The 15,738-nt window shown below is 40.2% G+C and overlaps 1 protein-coding gene across 1 annotated transcript in view; it reads right to left on the bottom strand.

The window, feature by feature from the left end:
- Nucleotides 1-563: 563 nt before the first annotated feature.
- arhgap12b (Rho GTPase activating protein 12b) overlaps nt 564-15,738 on the bottom strand; it is a 75,860-nt gene continuing 60,685 nt past the window's right edge. The window contains 16 exon segments of the mRNA XM_034706332.1: nt 564-2,254; nt 4,504-4,609; nt 4,752-4,886; nt 5,053-5,130; nt 6,527-6,625; nt 6,768-6,887; nt 6,990-7,092; nt 8,319-8,417; nt 8,507-8,611; nt 10,275-10,324; nt 10,327-10,355; nt 10,449-10,504; nt 12,255-12,284; nt 12,286-12,300; nt 12,302-12,334; nt 14,398-14,520. Coding sequence (XP_034562223.1) covers nt 2,080-2,254; nt 4,504-4,609; nt 4,752-4,886; nt 5,053-5,130; nt 6,527-6,625; nt 6,768-6,887; nt 6,990-7,092; nt 8,319-8,417; nt 8,507-8,611; nt 10,275-10,324; nt 10,327-10,355; nt 10,449-10,504; nt 12,255-12,284; nt 12,286-12,300; nt 12,302-12,334; nt 14,398-14,520 — 1,356 coding nt within the window. The 3' untranslated portion in view covers nt 564-2,079.

The raw sequence follows: 15,738 nt of genomic DNA on the forward strand, positions 1-15,738 counted from the left end.
GGAACTTCAAATATTCCGTTACACAAACACAACCTGCTGTAAAAACAAAGTGAAAACTAAATGCAGGTTTTGGCTGGCTCAGTGCTGCCTGCAGCAAGCAGCTTTGCTCAGCACTCACTTCGCCTTGTGCTTCTTAATCAAAACTGGCACCACGGCAATTACCTAATTAGACATCAATTAATCCACACCCTTCAGGTCTGCAGCCAAGTTTGACCTGAGGAGTAATGACAAAAACGCCTTCGAAGAATAGAGAATCAGATTAATGGAGGCTGAGCAGCAGAGGTTGTGCTGCATTTGAGAAATCTCGAGAAATATACTGCAGTTCATTTCATAATTAACAGGTAGGAATATAATTGATTGAGACATGAAAGCTTAATCACTCAATTCAATAACCAGGATATCAGCTGAGTAGATTAATCCAATTCTGTAATTAAAGGCGAGGGAAAGGGTGAAGCATTAGAGTTGATTGAAGGTTAAACAGCAGACTCACCTTTCCTTCTCCATCGACTCGGTTCACTGTGAGTATTTTACTTCCTGACAAAAGAGGAACACTTTAGAGCCTGAACGTTTAGTTTGTCTTTTTATTAGACGAAGCATTTTCACAAACAGCAGTTAGCCTGAAAATTACATTCAAAATGTGCAGCTGACCATGCGCAAACACTCCAGATACACCTTCAAAAGAAAGTAACAGTCGGTCATGTGGTTGTTTTTTCACATCTGTGTATTTCATCTTTTATTTCAAATTTACAAAATCAAAATCAGCTTTCACTAGTTCACCATCAAAGCATACATACATACCTCAGTCACTAGAACACATTTTTTAACAGCTAGTTTCTGTACATATGCTCTGAAAGGTTTTTAAAGGCTCTTCTTTGCATTCAAACGCTCACAAACATCAACCATTGAAATCTTCACTCGACCGTTTCCCTTCTCTCAATACTCTTTCATTTAGCTTAGGGGAGAGAAACCAGTCAGAGACAATTCATGTAAAATTTGCTTACACTGCAGCTCCCAGAATCCATTTTGTCGCTTTCCAGTAACACCAGGAAGTCGGTGAGGTTTCCCTCAAACACTGAAGTTCATATAAAGGAGCAAAGACGATGAACCCTGTTAGCTTAACTGAAACGTTACCAAAAGCACAAAGACGACACAAACACACACGTTTGTACAAAGTGGCAAGACGAGGGTGCTTCTGCTCAGGTTTTATTCCATTAAGGTTAATTCATTCATACGCTCTCTCTCTCACACACACACACACATACACACACTCTTTCTTTCTCTCTCTCACACACACACACACACACACGCGCACAGAGGGTTTGTCCTCCTTCATTCAAGTCACAGGACGCTCATGTCACAGGGTCAATGCTTAACACTGGTTTGAAGAGGAAAGAGAGGGTGACAGGGGTAGGGGGGTGATGGAGATAAGTGGGATTGTGGGAAATTGGGGGACACGATCTGTAACTCCATTTCATCATCATCATCATCATCATCATCATCATCAAGTGCCAAAGGACAGTCTGTTAATATAACACTGATTATTTTCTCCACCTGATCCAAAACCACACACGGCTGAAACATCACAGACAAAAGCTCCACAACGCAGAAAAACCATCCAGTTCAGATTCAGCTCAAGCATTTAGCGAGGTGATGAGGTTGCCGGTTTTGACTTTTAATGCCACAAAAAAAAAGTCTGGTCGGCTTCCACCAGGAGACGAAGGGTGCTCCCGGCTCTGCTTTGAAGTCTATATTACTGGCCACAGGGATCCAGTGCATGTGAAAACACCTGAATACTTAAAACCCACCAAACCACACGGACGTCATCACGGCATCACTCTGAAACACTGTCCATGGTCCGGCCCGCTGCTCGCAGCACGAGTGGCGACTGAAATTGCGGGTGGAATCTGTACACCTGTTTTAAACTCATCTGTAAGTGCAACATTTTCACATCTGTCCCATCTTGAAGGGAAATGACTATTTTTTCTCCTGACTGCTTGGTCCACAGCAATGTTCAGCTCAGTCAAAGAAAAGGGGGAAACAGGAAAAAGAAGCCAGGCGTCCTCTTCTGAGCGGGCACCTCTACCTGCCAAAGATGCTCTCGTACTCAAGCAGTATGTGCTCCACTATCTGGTTCTGGTACACCATGTGGACCGCGATGTTGCCCGTCTCAGTCTCAGGCCGGAGCAGCGTGGGTCCGAATACGATGGCCACACTTTGGGTGGTCATGCGGTTGGCCTCGCCATGATCAATCACCCTAAGGGGGGAGAGAGGGAGATGCAAAGATGAAGTGTGTCATAAAAGGTTTTAGGAGAGCGTGTTTGTTTGACAATCCTTTGATCGGAGCGGCTTCAGGCTTTCATCAAGAAAAACAACATTAACGTCTTCACACACATCTTCAGGGATGGAGCCGGAGCCTGGCGACACACACTCTGTAACACCGCTGAACGCTCCGGGCTAGAGCATAATAGCCTTTTTAAATAGAATCTACATCCTTGCATGCAGATGCACAAACAATAACATATTCATGGAAGAGAAAAAAAAGAAGATTAAATCCGCCTGCTGATATATGTGGACCTCCATACACTGAATGTCACGCTATAAATTTCCTCAAGAAACACCACTTCATAGGTACTGAATTACAGCAAACACAGCGCCATATAAATGCAAATTGGAAAGCTAGGCAAATGTCATTGTGAACATACGATATTGCCACTGGCTGCAGTGGGCTAAGAATATGCGTTCAAGCTGGCTGGAGTTTGTGTTTGCCCAGAGGCTGAGGAAAGGTAAACACACAGGCTCCAACAGCAGCCGCTGTAAATACAGTAAGATGCCATTTGTGATCAGAGAGCATTAAACTGAAGCCAGAACATGAAGAGTTTAAGAGTTATTTGAACACTCAAAGGAGGTTAACACCAAGCAGTACCTCAGGTGCTGCATACCATATCAAAAGAAAGGTACGGTATATTGTCTAGTGGAGATCAACAGAAGCACTGAACTCAAGTAAAATTATTATTTTAACTGTCAGTTACATTGACTTCTGTGTCCAGGATGATACCTGACTCAGATATTTAGCTAGTCAATATGAAGCCTCTTCTATTATTTAATTTTCACTGTATCAATTCATCAGGTTCATCATGGTTTTAATAACTTGGCTTTTTTTTAAACTGATAATTAGTCTCCTGATTGTGTCAATGAAGACCCCGCCCTAACCCTGTTAAACTAACTGAGCACCAACAAATGAGCTATTGGCAGCTCAGCTCACAGCTCCCTGATATCCTGTATCTTCCTAAGAAGATGAACATCATCATCGAGTAGAGTTGCCCTCTGCTGGCCGATAAGGGGTTAAGAAACAGGCATCAACTTTGCTTTTCACAGGCCGCTTTCACTTAAACTGTTGCATTAGGTGTTTCTAGAGGTCCATCTGATTTACAATGTCCTCAAGCATGTGGTCAGAGTTCAATTCCAATCTGCCGCCCCTTTCCCGTGCATCACTCCTCACTCTCTCTCGTGGTTTCCTTGCTCTATCCACTGTCCTATGCTCTCTGAATGAAGTCATAAAAGACTGAAAAATAGAAGTTAAAATAATTATGAAAATAAAAAAGTAAAAATGTCCTTAACTGCCAAGTTATGGAGTTGAATGGTTGATGGTTTTCAATTTTTTTCAAAGAATCTTCATTTAATTTAATTTGAAATAATTGTTTTATTTTTTATTCATTGCACAGGCAAAAAACAAAACAAAACAAAACTAGGTATTATTGCTCAGTGACAAGAGCCAGAATAATACAGACTTGAGAGATAAGTTCAACAGCGACTATCCACTAACTTAAGTGATGCAAAATATGTAGGAGGAGCAAAAAAAATCCATCATGGTTTTTGATGTCCAGAGTCCCCTCTAATGAGAAACATTCAAAATAAGGACAAAGGTGTAAGATATAACTAAAGACAAAGCATGAGGGTGAAAAAAGACAAATATTAATAACAATGATAAGAAAAAATGAAAGAAAGTAAAAGTAAGTTGTGGTTTTGACCACTCAGGTTTCACACAGTGATTTAATGTTTCTAAAACATAAACATGTCAGCTCTTTTCATCCATTTAACTAAATAAGTCATCGACATCTGAATAACTTTGCACTTAGTGAAGATCAAATTTCAAAGGGGCCTCAGGTCATAAACAAGAACCTGATTAAATGCACTAAAGGCTGTATTCAATATCGTTCATATTTCAATTCTTCAGTCTACATCTCAGACTGTATTTGACAAGAGGAGAGATTTAAAATGCAGATGTGAGTGGAAGTCACGTAGCAGGACATCAACAGATTTGAAATAGTAGGAATATCAGTGTAAGTGATAAGTTAGCATTACTGTTTGACTTCCAAAGAAAACCTATGATACCAAGAAGTAATGATTTTGTGGGTGAGCAGTATTTATAAATGGAAATAATGTCACAGAGACATTACTGTTCAGACTGGCAACAATGTGAGTGAGATGTTGCTCTTTTCTTACCTCCTCAGGTGTTTGAAGAGGACCTGCATTGTGTCGTGGTTCGGTTTTGGCAACTTCTTAATCAAGTCTTTGATTGAATTCACCCGCTGCTTGTAGTCGGAGCATTCTGCAGCAGAGGAACGGACAGCAGGTCAGTGAATGCACATGTGCAGAACGCCATCTTGTGGCAGCATCGGGGATACACGTTATGTTCTTTAAACTTCTCCACCAGTCATTTTATTTTCACAGGGAATCAGAAAGTTACTCACTGATAGCTTCGACAAAGTCATTGAAGGATCCGTATGTGAAGAGAGGCTCGGGGAGCTCTCTGAAGAACATCTTTAGAGCTCCAGTGGTGACGTGGATGTCCTCCCACTTGCTGTCATTCAGATCCAGTGTCTCATCTGAGGGAACAGAAATCAAAAGAGTGATGTTACAAGACTTTCCTGGAGCAAAATCTCATGCATCAAGATATTCCTAGGAACATTTAGTGCTCTGTGTGTGCGTGTATGTGTGTGTTTGTGTGTGATAGGGGCTTGTTAGGGGTCAGATGGCAAACTTGACTCTTACCGTGATTTACAGCAAAGCGGAGCTTCTGGATCACAGCCAGGTTTCCACTCACTCTGTACAGACCATCAATGCTGAGAGCTGCAGAGGGACAGGCAGGAAGTGAAAAACTGAGGTCCTGACATGCTGATGTGAACAAGGCTGATGGATCAAACAAAGCGTAACAGCTGACATGAGGGGGAACATAAACAAACGGGGATGCAAACTATTTCCCTATAAAGAGAACTTGTTGTGGTTAAAAATGAAGGAGCGCAAATCTTGTGCATTGGCGGCAAAGCATTCTACCACAAACTGATGCATTTCTTTGACTTCGGCATTGATGTCTTTGTTGTGTTTTGTGTAGAGAGGGAAGCAAAACAACTTTGAAATTGAATTTGAGTGTCAAAAGGGTCCAGACAAAGAGCCATCTGTGGAAATCTGATTGGAATCAAACTCGGAACTCACAAGAATGAACTTGAGTAGTGGCTGATTGAATTTGCAAAAGCAAAATTAATCCAAAACAAAGTTTATTTTTCTGAACATTTCTCTGAATATGCCAAATCAAACAGGTTCAGGCTTGCAATCTGAAAGGGGTCAAAGATGATAAAGAACATGGTTTAATTACATTTAAAGCTCGATAAAAAATGAGTGAGTCACATTGAGTGAGAAAAAGTATCTTATCATTGGGTTTATTGGAGTTGAAAACAAAAGGCTGGTTTATACTTCTGCGTCGAACCTACGCAGCAGTGGTCGACGCGGACCTGAGCACTACGTACTTGTGTGTCTATGTGTCTGTGTCGCGCAGCAATACTCCGCCAAAACGCTTGAGGGCTGTGTGGTCTCTCTGATAGTCAGGTCACCTGTTTCCGGCCTTGCTACGTTTTCTTTTTCACATGATATGATAATTTCTAGCTGATACATGTTGATGTTTATCATACAGCTATGATTACAGGTAAGAATAGAGAGGACACATCGGAGGAGATGAAATACACAGCCGATGTGCGGGGATCTTGGAAGTGCTGTAAAAGTGGGAAATACAATGCAGCCGAGCAAGTTACATTTTGGAGGAGGTGTGCGTCAGCTTCGTGCGTATGCCTCTCCGTAGGTACGGGAGTTACACAGACCTACGGCGTAGGCTACGCAGTCGATTCGACGCAGTAGTTTAAATCAGGCTAAAGTTATGATCAGCTTTTGTACGTTTGATATGAACTGATCTGACTGTCAGAGTTATGAGTGCCCACTGATGGTATTTTACACATGTAATGAAACGACTCAAATAAACACAGTATTTGTAAAATTCCAGGTAATTTAACTGAGCTTCTACCAACAAACAATCTTAAGACTTGACAAATAAAACTGACAACAATATGCAAAATAAAATGTATTTATCTGTCTAGTTCAACATCAGTCATGTGATCATTCTGTTCATGTTTGTTTCCTGACTGTTATCATCTCGCTGATCATTTCTGACATGAGAGTCACACAGGTGTTCTCATACCTGTGTTCTCCACATGGTCGATGCACATCGTGACAAAGTTGGGCACCGACGTGTTCTCCCGCTGGCACAGACTGGTCAGACTGCAGCCGAATACCTGATCTGTAAAATACAAACCATGCATGAATGAACTGACTTTGATCCGTCTGGCATGAGAAACCCAGCCTGCCTAACAGATAACATATCAGCATGAGGGGAATAACTCAAAACCCAGCTCCTGCCTGAACTCTGTTTGGTTAAATACCTTTGATATATCCCTTGTCTCGGACCGCCTGATAGGTGGGTCGACGTGTCAAGAACTTCTTCAGCTTCAACCTGGTCTTCTTCTGGTCTGATGCGTCCATACTCACAGAGGTCTTCATCACTGAGGAGGACAGGGCAGGATGTCAGTGTATTTCTTTAAGACCAAGACTAATAGGAATTTGCAGTACATTGCAGGGACATTAAAGATCTCCGTCTGTGTCACCTCTGTTCTTCTTGGAGTCTCGGTGGTCTTTCTCCTTGTCCTGTTTCTCAGCTCCTGGAGACTCAGGCATGTCCTCCTCAATGGCCTCGTCTGACTCCCAGGCCTGTTGGAGGAGACACATATTAGCTGCATTCATATTAAAATGACTTACTTTACTTTACTCTTTAGGTCATAGATTACAAAAAAATGGTAAACACAGCCTTCAGATGTGAAAAAGTAAAGTTGATGCCAGTGTCTTAACCCCTTCACGGCCAGCAGACAGCGACTCCGTTAGTTGATGATGTTCTTTTTGTAAGCTATGGACCCATTTTGAGACAAATAGTCAATAATGAGGGGTACTCTTCAAAGTGCGGATACCATGTGATTGACAAATTGCATCAACAGCTTCCTGTAAACCAGGATGGAAGTGTTGAAATACAAAAAGTCAAAAGTCTTCTTTATTGTCAAATAAACTGCAGTATGCACTAGACATACTGAGGATTTGATTTTGGGTTTCTCTCTCAGACCCTAGCAACAACAACAACAACAGATAAACATAGGAAAGCTAGAAAAAGATAAGAAGTAAGCTAATAAAAATATAAAATACAGTTTAAAACAGTGCAAAAACTTTGCTATAGTGCAATTTAAAAACAAAGTGAGTGTGTGTGTTTCAGTCCTGAGGATGACAGACCTCAGCGTTGATTGGAACATTTCTTGTTCCACTTTTGTCCAAATAATAACATTTCTAGCTCAAAATTAAAAAAAAGATGGTGACAGCTCAAGAGGTGCACATTATACTGAAGGGGGTTAACTGAAAATTACAAAATTACAAAATAAAATGATAAAAATTCTGACATTTTTTAAATTTGGATTTTTAAAGTCTAAGACAAAAAATGAATTCAAAAAAGGGCAAATTAATATTATTATTGTTATTTTTTAGCTCCCCCAATTTTATTTTTCAGTGACCCTAATCTTATCCATAAACTTGGGACTTAAAAGCAGTGTTCAACAAAATAATGGGTGACGTTGTGTTTGTTTATTCTACTTCTCTTGTGTATTATGTGCTTCAGGCTAATTAGCATCGTCTAAGTTTGCAACAGCCTAGACACTCTGGAAAGTTTATCTTTTTTGTTTGAACAGGTGGCATCAATTTGATTAAGTTGAATAACAGAAAAAAAGATGTGTGCTGTGTAGAGGCTCGTAACTCTGTCACAATCAGTTACTTCTGCTCCAAATGAAGGTTCTAATTCAGGTTGAGACTTTCAAATCAGGGAGTCAAGATTTAAGTAAGAAACTTGAAAGGTAAGAATCCTGCCTTCTTAAGATTTGTACATTAAGGTGTCTCCTTACATGTGTGTTGATGGTCTCTGTGAGGGCCCGATACCAGTCATTGATGACGCTGTCGATCTCTGACTGGATCAGCAGCTCAGTCCCCTGACGGGTTTTCAGCTGAGGAGAGGGATAATTACACATTAGTTTTAAAAACATACAGTAGAGTTTGATTTCAATGAAAGTTCACAGCAGATCTAGAGTGATACCTCGATGACATGCTTCTTGCTCGACTTGTCCTTGGACGCCCAGTCCACCGAACCCCCTCGCAGATCGACGGTGAACTCTGGCTTCGACTGGTTGCTGCCAAACTTCTGGAATAAAGTGGACAGTATGAGTCTGTGTCTGACACAAACACAATAATAGGCTTCATACGTTAGTGTAATACCACTGTGTTAGGCACTCAGGAGGAACAGATTTGATTGTTTTTAGACACACAGACACTGATTGAACAGCAGAGCATATTGGAGCAGGTGTCACATCCTAAAACATGGTGAATGTTATTTCCAGAACTCTTCATGTAAACACACAGCTTTAGTATCATGATGAAGAAAAGCAGAAACACTGTTAGTTGTTATTTATGTGCAAATTAACAAACAATGCTTTGGAGTCAGATTCTTAGAAATTAATTCTAGCTATTTATTGACTTTCAAGATCTTATAACTTCAACTGAGTTGTTGTTGGTTGGATGACAACAGACGTACTGCAAATTTCAGACCCATAAATGTCTCACATAGGGTGATAAAAATGATTATTGTTCTATTATAATCACATGCATCTCATTGCAGTCACAAACTCTGGATTCTGACCAGTGTTCTGCTTTATTCTTATCTGTCCAAGCTACCTTCCCTCACTGTGAGACATGTTTAAAGTTCTGTAGTTCATGCATCTGGATTAGCTAAGCTATTTTATGAACCTGCAGAGGTCAGGACATTGCGATAGAAAAACAGCATTCATCTCTTTGTTGTTTTTGACACATTTCCCTCGTGTGCTGTGCAGCCTGCAATTGTGAGGATGTGGTGGTCCACATCTTTGATGGTGTACTGATTACTTGTTTTGCCCTTAACAATGCTTTTAATCCACATCCTCATTTCAGTCAGGACCACTCCCTTCAAACTAATTTATTATTCATTCAATACATTATATTTTGTTCTGAGAGCTCCCTGCCCTTCTATATGCTTACGTGGAATTCCAAAGCCTGAGGTGGGGAGTGCACACCTCCCCTCTGTTTCATTTACATACATTAAAAGCCTAGGCAGGGAGAGCAGCAGCAAAGACCCAGGATAAAGAATAGAGGCAGGCATCATCCCTTCATTTATGTACCTTGTTATTATATTATTATTATTTAGTATTATTATTATTATTATTATTATTATTATTATTATTATTATTATTATTATTATTATTATTATTAATAATACAAGAAGCAGAATCTGCATGGAGCTGAGGGGTCCTTATCACAACCCTTTTCAAATTACACACTGGCCTCTGATGCACTGCCTGAGTAAAATTATTGATAAGTGCAGATTAAGCATCAAAACCACAAAACAATGTTTCAGCACACACACATTAAACATTCAGTGAGTCAGAGCAGGGTGATTAAAAGAACGAGACACAAGCAGGAGCAACAAGACATGCAGACACACAGAAAGAGAAGACATACAGCAGCAGCCTGCACAGGCCTACAGTTCACATAGGACACAGCAGGACGGGGCTTGACTGAGCGCTTCCAGTTGCTAAGGAGAGTGAGGAGCAGCTCGGGATGGAGCCGCTGCGGTAGTATGACTTAAAGGGGGGGAGGGGAGGAAAGGAGAGAAGGAGAAGGAATGGAGAAGGGCAATAAAGTGAGGATGAAAAATCAACAGCACGTGTGATGTGACAGGGAGAAGACTACGTAGAAGAATGTGCGAGACATGGAACAAAGAGATGAATGAAAAAAAGGTCAGATTTGCCCCAAGTGGTTGATGGGATACGTACCCAGCTAGTGCTGCCCCCCTGACCCTTTGCAAAGAGCAAGAGGAACCCTGCAGCACCGTCCACGAGGAGGTCCAGTTCTTCCTGTTGTCAGAGTAAAACAGACATTAGGAGTCTAGGACTACAGGCGTCTTTTTCTTCAGTATTTCACACAGACGAATTGGATTCTTCCATGACTTTCTTTCCTTCTCTGTGATTTTGGTGACATTGAGGACTCCACACTTCTCTGAGGGCTGAGGAGGAAGAACCAGATACAGATAAGAAACTGCTAAAAAAACATGCATAAACAACACACACATCAACACACACATCAACACACTAAGGGATGGGTATCGTTCTGATTCATTGATATGGATATCAATGCTAACACTGCATATGTTTGCTCTAGATGCATGACATTTGGTGCAAGAAATAGACAAGACAAAAAGGTGTTTTAATTTTGTACCATTTAGCAGAAGCAAAAAGGTGCAGTGTTTTCAGACCCCTAATGATGCAAAGAAAACACGTTCATATTCGTTTTTAAACAACACAATCCTATGTTTTAATTAAGGAAGAGATAAGAAATGATGTTTGGTGGATAACCTGATTTTCATGGTTTATTTGAGGTCTGAAAACACTGCAATCTTTTTTGTTATTTTGACCATTTTTAATTATTTCTTCAAATACATGCTTTAAATGACAATATTTTATTTGGAATGAGGGAGAAATGTTGTCAGTATCTATTAGAATAAAACACATGCCTATAAAAGTAAAATCAAGAGAATTTGCAATGTGGTCTCTTAATTGTTTCCAGAGCTGTATATAGAAGTGCTACTAATTTCTGGATCACTAACATCTATTTTTTTTGTTGTATTATCATACACAGCACAATGCTGTATGAACTGCGTGGGGAGCTGAGTCTTAAATGACCACAACTAAACTGCTTAACTTAGAAGAAAAGTCAGCTTCCTGCAGTTGAGACTCATAGCTAGGGTCAAGTCCTATCTCCCTCCTCAAGATTTAGCAGGGCGATCCCAATCGTCTATAAACTCCTGGACTTGACAGATGTAATTCTCTGTATGTGGGTTCAGTCTATTCAACACCTGCAGCTAACAAAGGATCGATTTTAAATTTCTGTTGTTGGCTTTTAAGCTCTTAGTGTTCTTTCCGAGCCTTGCAGAGCTGAAGGACGTGTTCACCTGTAGTATAAATTAATGAATGAATGCAATATAAAATGAATAATACATAATGAAAATTATTCCTATCATATACAATTACAGCCTCACAGCCAGTCGGTGCTCTGCCCCTAAGAAGAATAAGGGAGTATAATGTAAAAATCTGCTTTGTTAGTTTTTTTTTGTGCTGCTCATGTTTTGGGTAATATTATGGATTGTACGGATAGGCAGAAATAAGTTGTGGCTTCAGCCTATTCCTTTTTGGTCATTGTTTGTTTTTTTGTGAAATTTATTGTGTGAAACAAATCAAGTGTGAACATGTAAAATTGCATTATCACTGTTTATGAGATGCCAACTCACACAAACTGTAGACTTTTCTTCTTTTGAAATGAATGACCAAAATAAATTCAGTCATTCATATCACTCCGACTAAAGCACTTAAGTCAGCCATCAGCTGCTACTGGATGTGCCCAAACCTTGGCTGCAATTAAGGTACAATAGAGCCTTTGTAGCAACAGCCTGATCACTCCAAATAAGAACCTGCAGATTGGTCTAATTTCAATTATCACCAGCAGAAGGCTCTCCTACTCTGCACACAAGACAGTCAAACTGCTGTTTCCGGCTTGGTGAAACTGTGTACCGTCATGGTGTTCAGATGTGAGGCAGTTAGATGTGTAGCATGCAAAAGGATGAAAAAGAAGAAAACTGAATGAATGCAGACTGTAGAGTTGAGAAGCTGAGGAGAGAGATGTATTGTATGTGGAATGCGGTGAAAGCAGCATGATGATGATGGCAGTGGGTGCGATGCAGTGCTAGCTGGGAATACTACGGTTGTGGGGTGCTTAGGAGATGATGGGCAAGGAGTCAGAGTCTGGAGGCGCTCCGGCTTGGTGCCGCTGGAGCACACTCCTACAAACAAGAGGCCACAACACGATGATCGCTAATAGCTACCAGCTAGTTACAAGACACATGCATTCCAGTAAGAGGTAGAGAGGAGAGAGGAAGATGGATCCGACGACCTGGAGAGGAATCATTAGATTGGTTTGATGTTAGAAGAAATAATCAAAGGAAATGATGGAGAGAAGACATGTCAGGGTTAAATATGGTCACAACATGCACTTGAGTTTTAAAAGAAATTGAGTTAATTCAGGGTTAGATATTCCTCTATTCTTTTCATCACAGAACAAATCAGACACCTTTGATTGAGTGAACACGCAGCTCCGAATTGCTCACGACACGATCACAACTATTTGACAAGCTGCTCTACAGGACCAAGCTGACAGTGAATCGATATGGATCACGTGTTGACAGAGAGCAGAGAGGCTCTGTGTGGTACCAACTTTATCGCTGTAAAGAGAGAGACGAAATCTCCTCTTGTGTTGGTCGGAGGTGAACCCCACAGTTTGAAAGAGAACTGTAACAAAAACCGCCACAGAGTTAGCTCCCAATACATTGACCAATATGACATCTGCGCTTGTTTACATCCAGGTAGTAGAGCAGTATGGCATTAGCCATTCATTAAAGCTACAGGCCCACTGGTAGTGCACAACATTGTTACAGCATTTTGGGCCTACAATATAAAAAATATCAATAATTGGTTTAATCCAAGTTAATCTGGTGCAGACTTGCGCGATGATTCATCGAGCTGTTCCTTCATTGGTCTTTTTTGTTGCACTAGATGTAAAAATTGTGTTGATCATCACAACAACATACAGATTAACTTCTTTTTAAGTTTTGGTATATAAAAAATAATCAAATTTACAACAGACGTGGTGAATATTGAGCTTGAATAAAAGACCTGTTCAACATTATTTTGCGTCAATATGACAACGCTGGTACAGATCTGAGATACACACTGTGATCGATCAATATTATCATCCAATTATATTTTAGCCCAAGCTGGTAATTCAAGTAAGAATGATGTTTTCCAAATAGTAAGTAGCTCCCTGAATCCACCCTGCGACATGTTTTATATCAATTTATCATGATTTATTTCACTTAAATTGTTAAAAAGATCCAACCTGGCAACAATGTGTTGTTACAGGGTTATTATTTTCCTTTATTCATTATGATTATTATTATTGTTTTTTTTTACAAACGTGAGGAAAATTTTTGTGGTACCATTTGTTGTTCCTCAAGAATGTTCTCCTGCACTCTGGTCAATACAAAATAGAGAAGTTGTCATTGAAGAAGTTTTAACATCGGAGCCATCTGGACAAACAAGTAAAGACGTCACTATGTGATAACAGTTTGTCTTCTCATAAGGTGTCTTATTTCAGCGTGGTACGTACTGTACATACATGTTTGTACAGATACACCTGCAGTACACACTGAAGGAGTTTATGAGGCAGTATGAAGGCCAGCAGGGGTCATTCAAATGTCAGATAAAGCAATATAATGCCGTTATCAATTAATTAACAGTTCTCTAATTAACCAAGTTGTTCAAGTTAATAGAAAGAGTGTGAAACACACTGTTTACAGCTTCAAGCACACGCAGTGTTGTATCAGCGGTCCTGATGAGCTTTGGCACTCATGCAAACACACATTCATATTACTGCGGAGCCTTAAAGCCGTCATTTTGGCAGCTCAAAATAAAGATCACAGTTGTCAGGTCAAGGCCAATCGAATCGACATAAGCCGCTTTGATTTAATGCAGCTTTGTTCTGATTTTATGCGGATGGGAGACTATGTTTCTTCACGTTTTTGGTCTGAGTATCTGATAAATAATGTGACGTTAGTCTTTATATAGGTGTTATTGTTTTATGTCAGAAAAACACTATACACTTTTATAAACTGTTTCATAATGTTTTCTTCCAAAACATCAGACTGGCCTCACACGAAGGGTCTAAAAGCACCTGGGATAAACCTCCCTACCGCTGAGATGACCAAAACAGAAGCAATCAGAGCGTCTTTGTCCAAGCCAATCAGACACAACACACTGTTACCACTTTTTTAACTTGTTTGTGTCTTACCTTGTCGTTGAGGTCCAAGACGTAGGTGCTGTGTCTCCACTTGGTGAGGACGATGGGATCCGGCTGCTTCCTCTCAAGACTACGACTCTTTGGAACCTCACCGGACTGAGGGGAGAACGTGTACTGCAGAGACAGAAGACAGAGATGAAGTTTAGACACCAAAGAATGAAACAGGCAACACCTCAGTTTCCTTACCTCTCCTTTAATTCTCCACAGCACCATTTGACAGAGGTATGTCTTTCACAGAGCAGCCATGAGTCTATCGTAATACGCTCCAAACAGATCCATGTCCGCACTACTGTTCATCTGAGAGGGGACTGCTCGATTCTATTTGATCAGCTATCCAGATTAGCGGTAAGTGAGCCGGTAATAGTCTGTAAACCACAGTTCACACTAACTTGGCACCTGTGAGCTCCTCAGTCTCTTATCCAATTACATTAACAGGACCACTGCAAGGGGTAGGGCAGGTTGCACGGAAGTGTGCTGCGGGGTGGAGGCCTTGGGTGATATAATGTGGGAGGAATTTCCATTTTAAAGACAGAAGGGTGAACCAAAGGGTTTAACATGACTTCAAGATACAACTTTTTTTACGTAGCAATCCTAAACTTTCAAATATCTTTGATAATGTATAATGATATGTCTCAGATAATAAAAATGTGGACACAAAATGTGACTACTGCAACAAAAAGCATGTTAAAGCTCCCTTTCGATGTGTGTTAATTTTGGCGCACCCTGTGGACAATGTAGTCTTTTGATGGTTTTGTCCTGTACATGTGTAATAAGTGTTTCTTAAAACCAAAAAACTCATCTAGCTTTCGTTTAACAGTCAGATGTAGGGTCTGAAGTTATTGGATTACAAGTCTAACATAAGAACAATATTAAGGAGTGTGTTTGGCATTAAAAGGTGCAGATTAAGACAGGTTGGTGCCAACAAAGACATAAAATATTGATTGTAACATTTACTAAGTGCTGACAGTCAACAGAAAAATGTACGTTTCCAGAAAAATGCTATCTTTATTTCCAATCACATCACCGTTTTCTTGAATCCCCTGTTTATCATGTAACTGCATTAAGGTTCTGATAAACAGACATATTGGGTCTTGTCCATAAGGTCTCCTAGTTCAAAGGATTGCTCCTGGTGACAAAATTATAAAAAAATAAATCTTAAAATCACCACCTTCTTAATAAGATTAAAGTTATTCACAAATTATTCATCACACAAAACAGTGTTAAACACAAAATGTCTAACTTGTAAGCCTTTTATCACTAAGAGAGTTGTATTAATTGATTTCTTTTTCCATCAACCAATCACAGCTTTGGAAACAACAAATCACACCCAAC

This window comes from Notolabrus celidotus, chromosome 17 (genome assembly GCF_009762535.1).
Source record: "Notolabrus celidotus isolate fNotCel1 chromosome 17, fNotCel1.pri, whole genome shotgun sequence".
Lineage (NCBI taxonomy): Eukaryota > Metazoa > Chordata > Actinopteri > Labriformes > Labridae > Notolabrus > Notolabrus celidotus.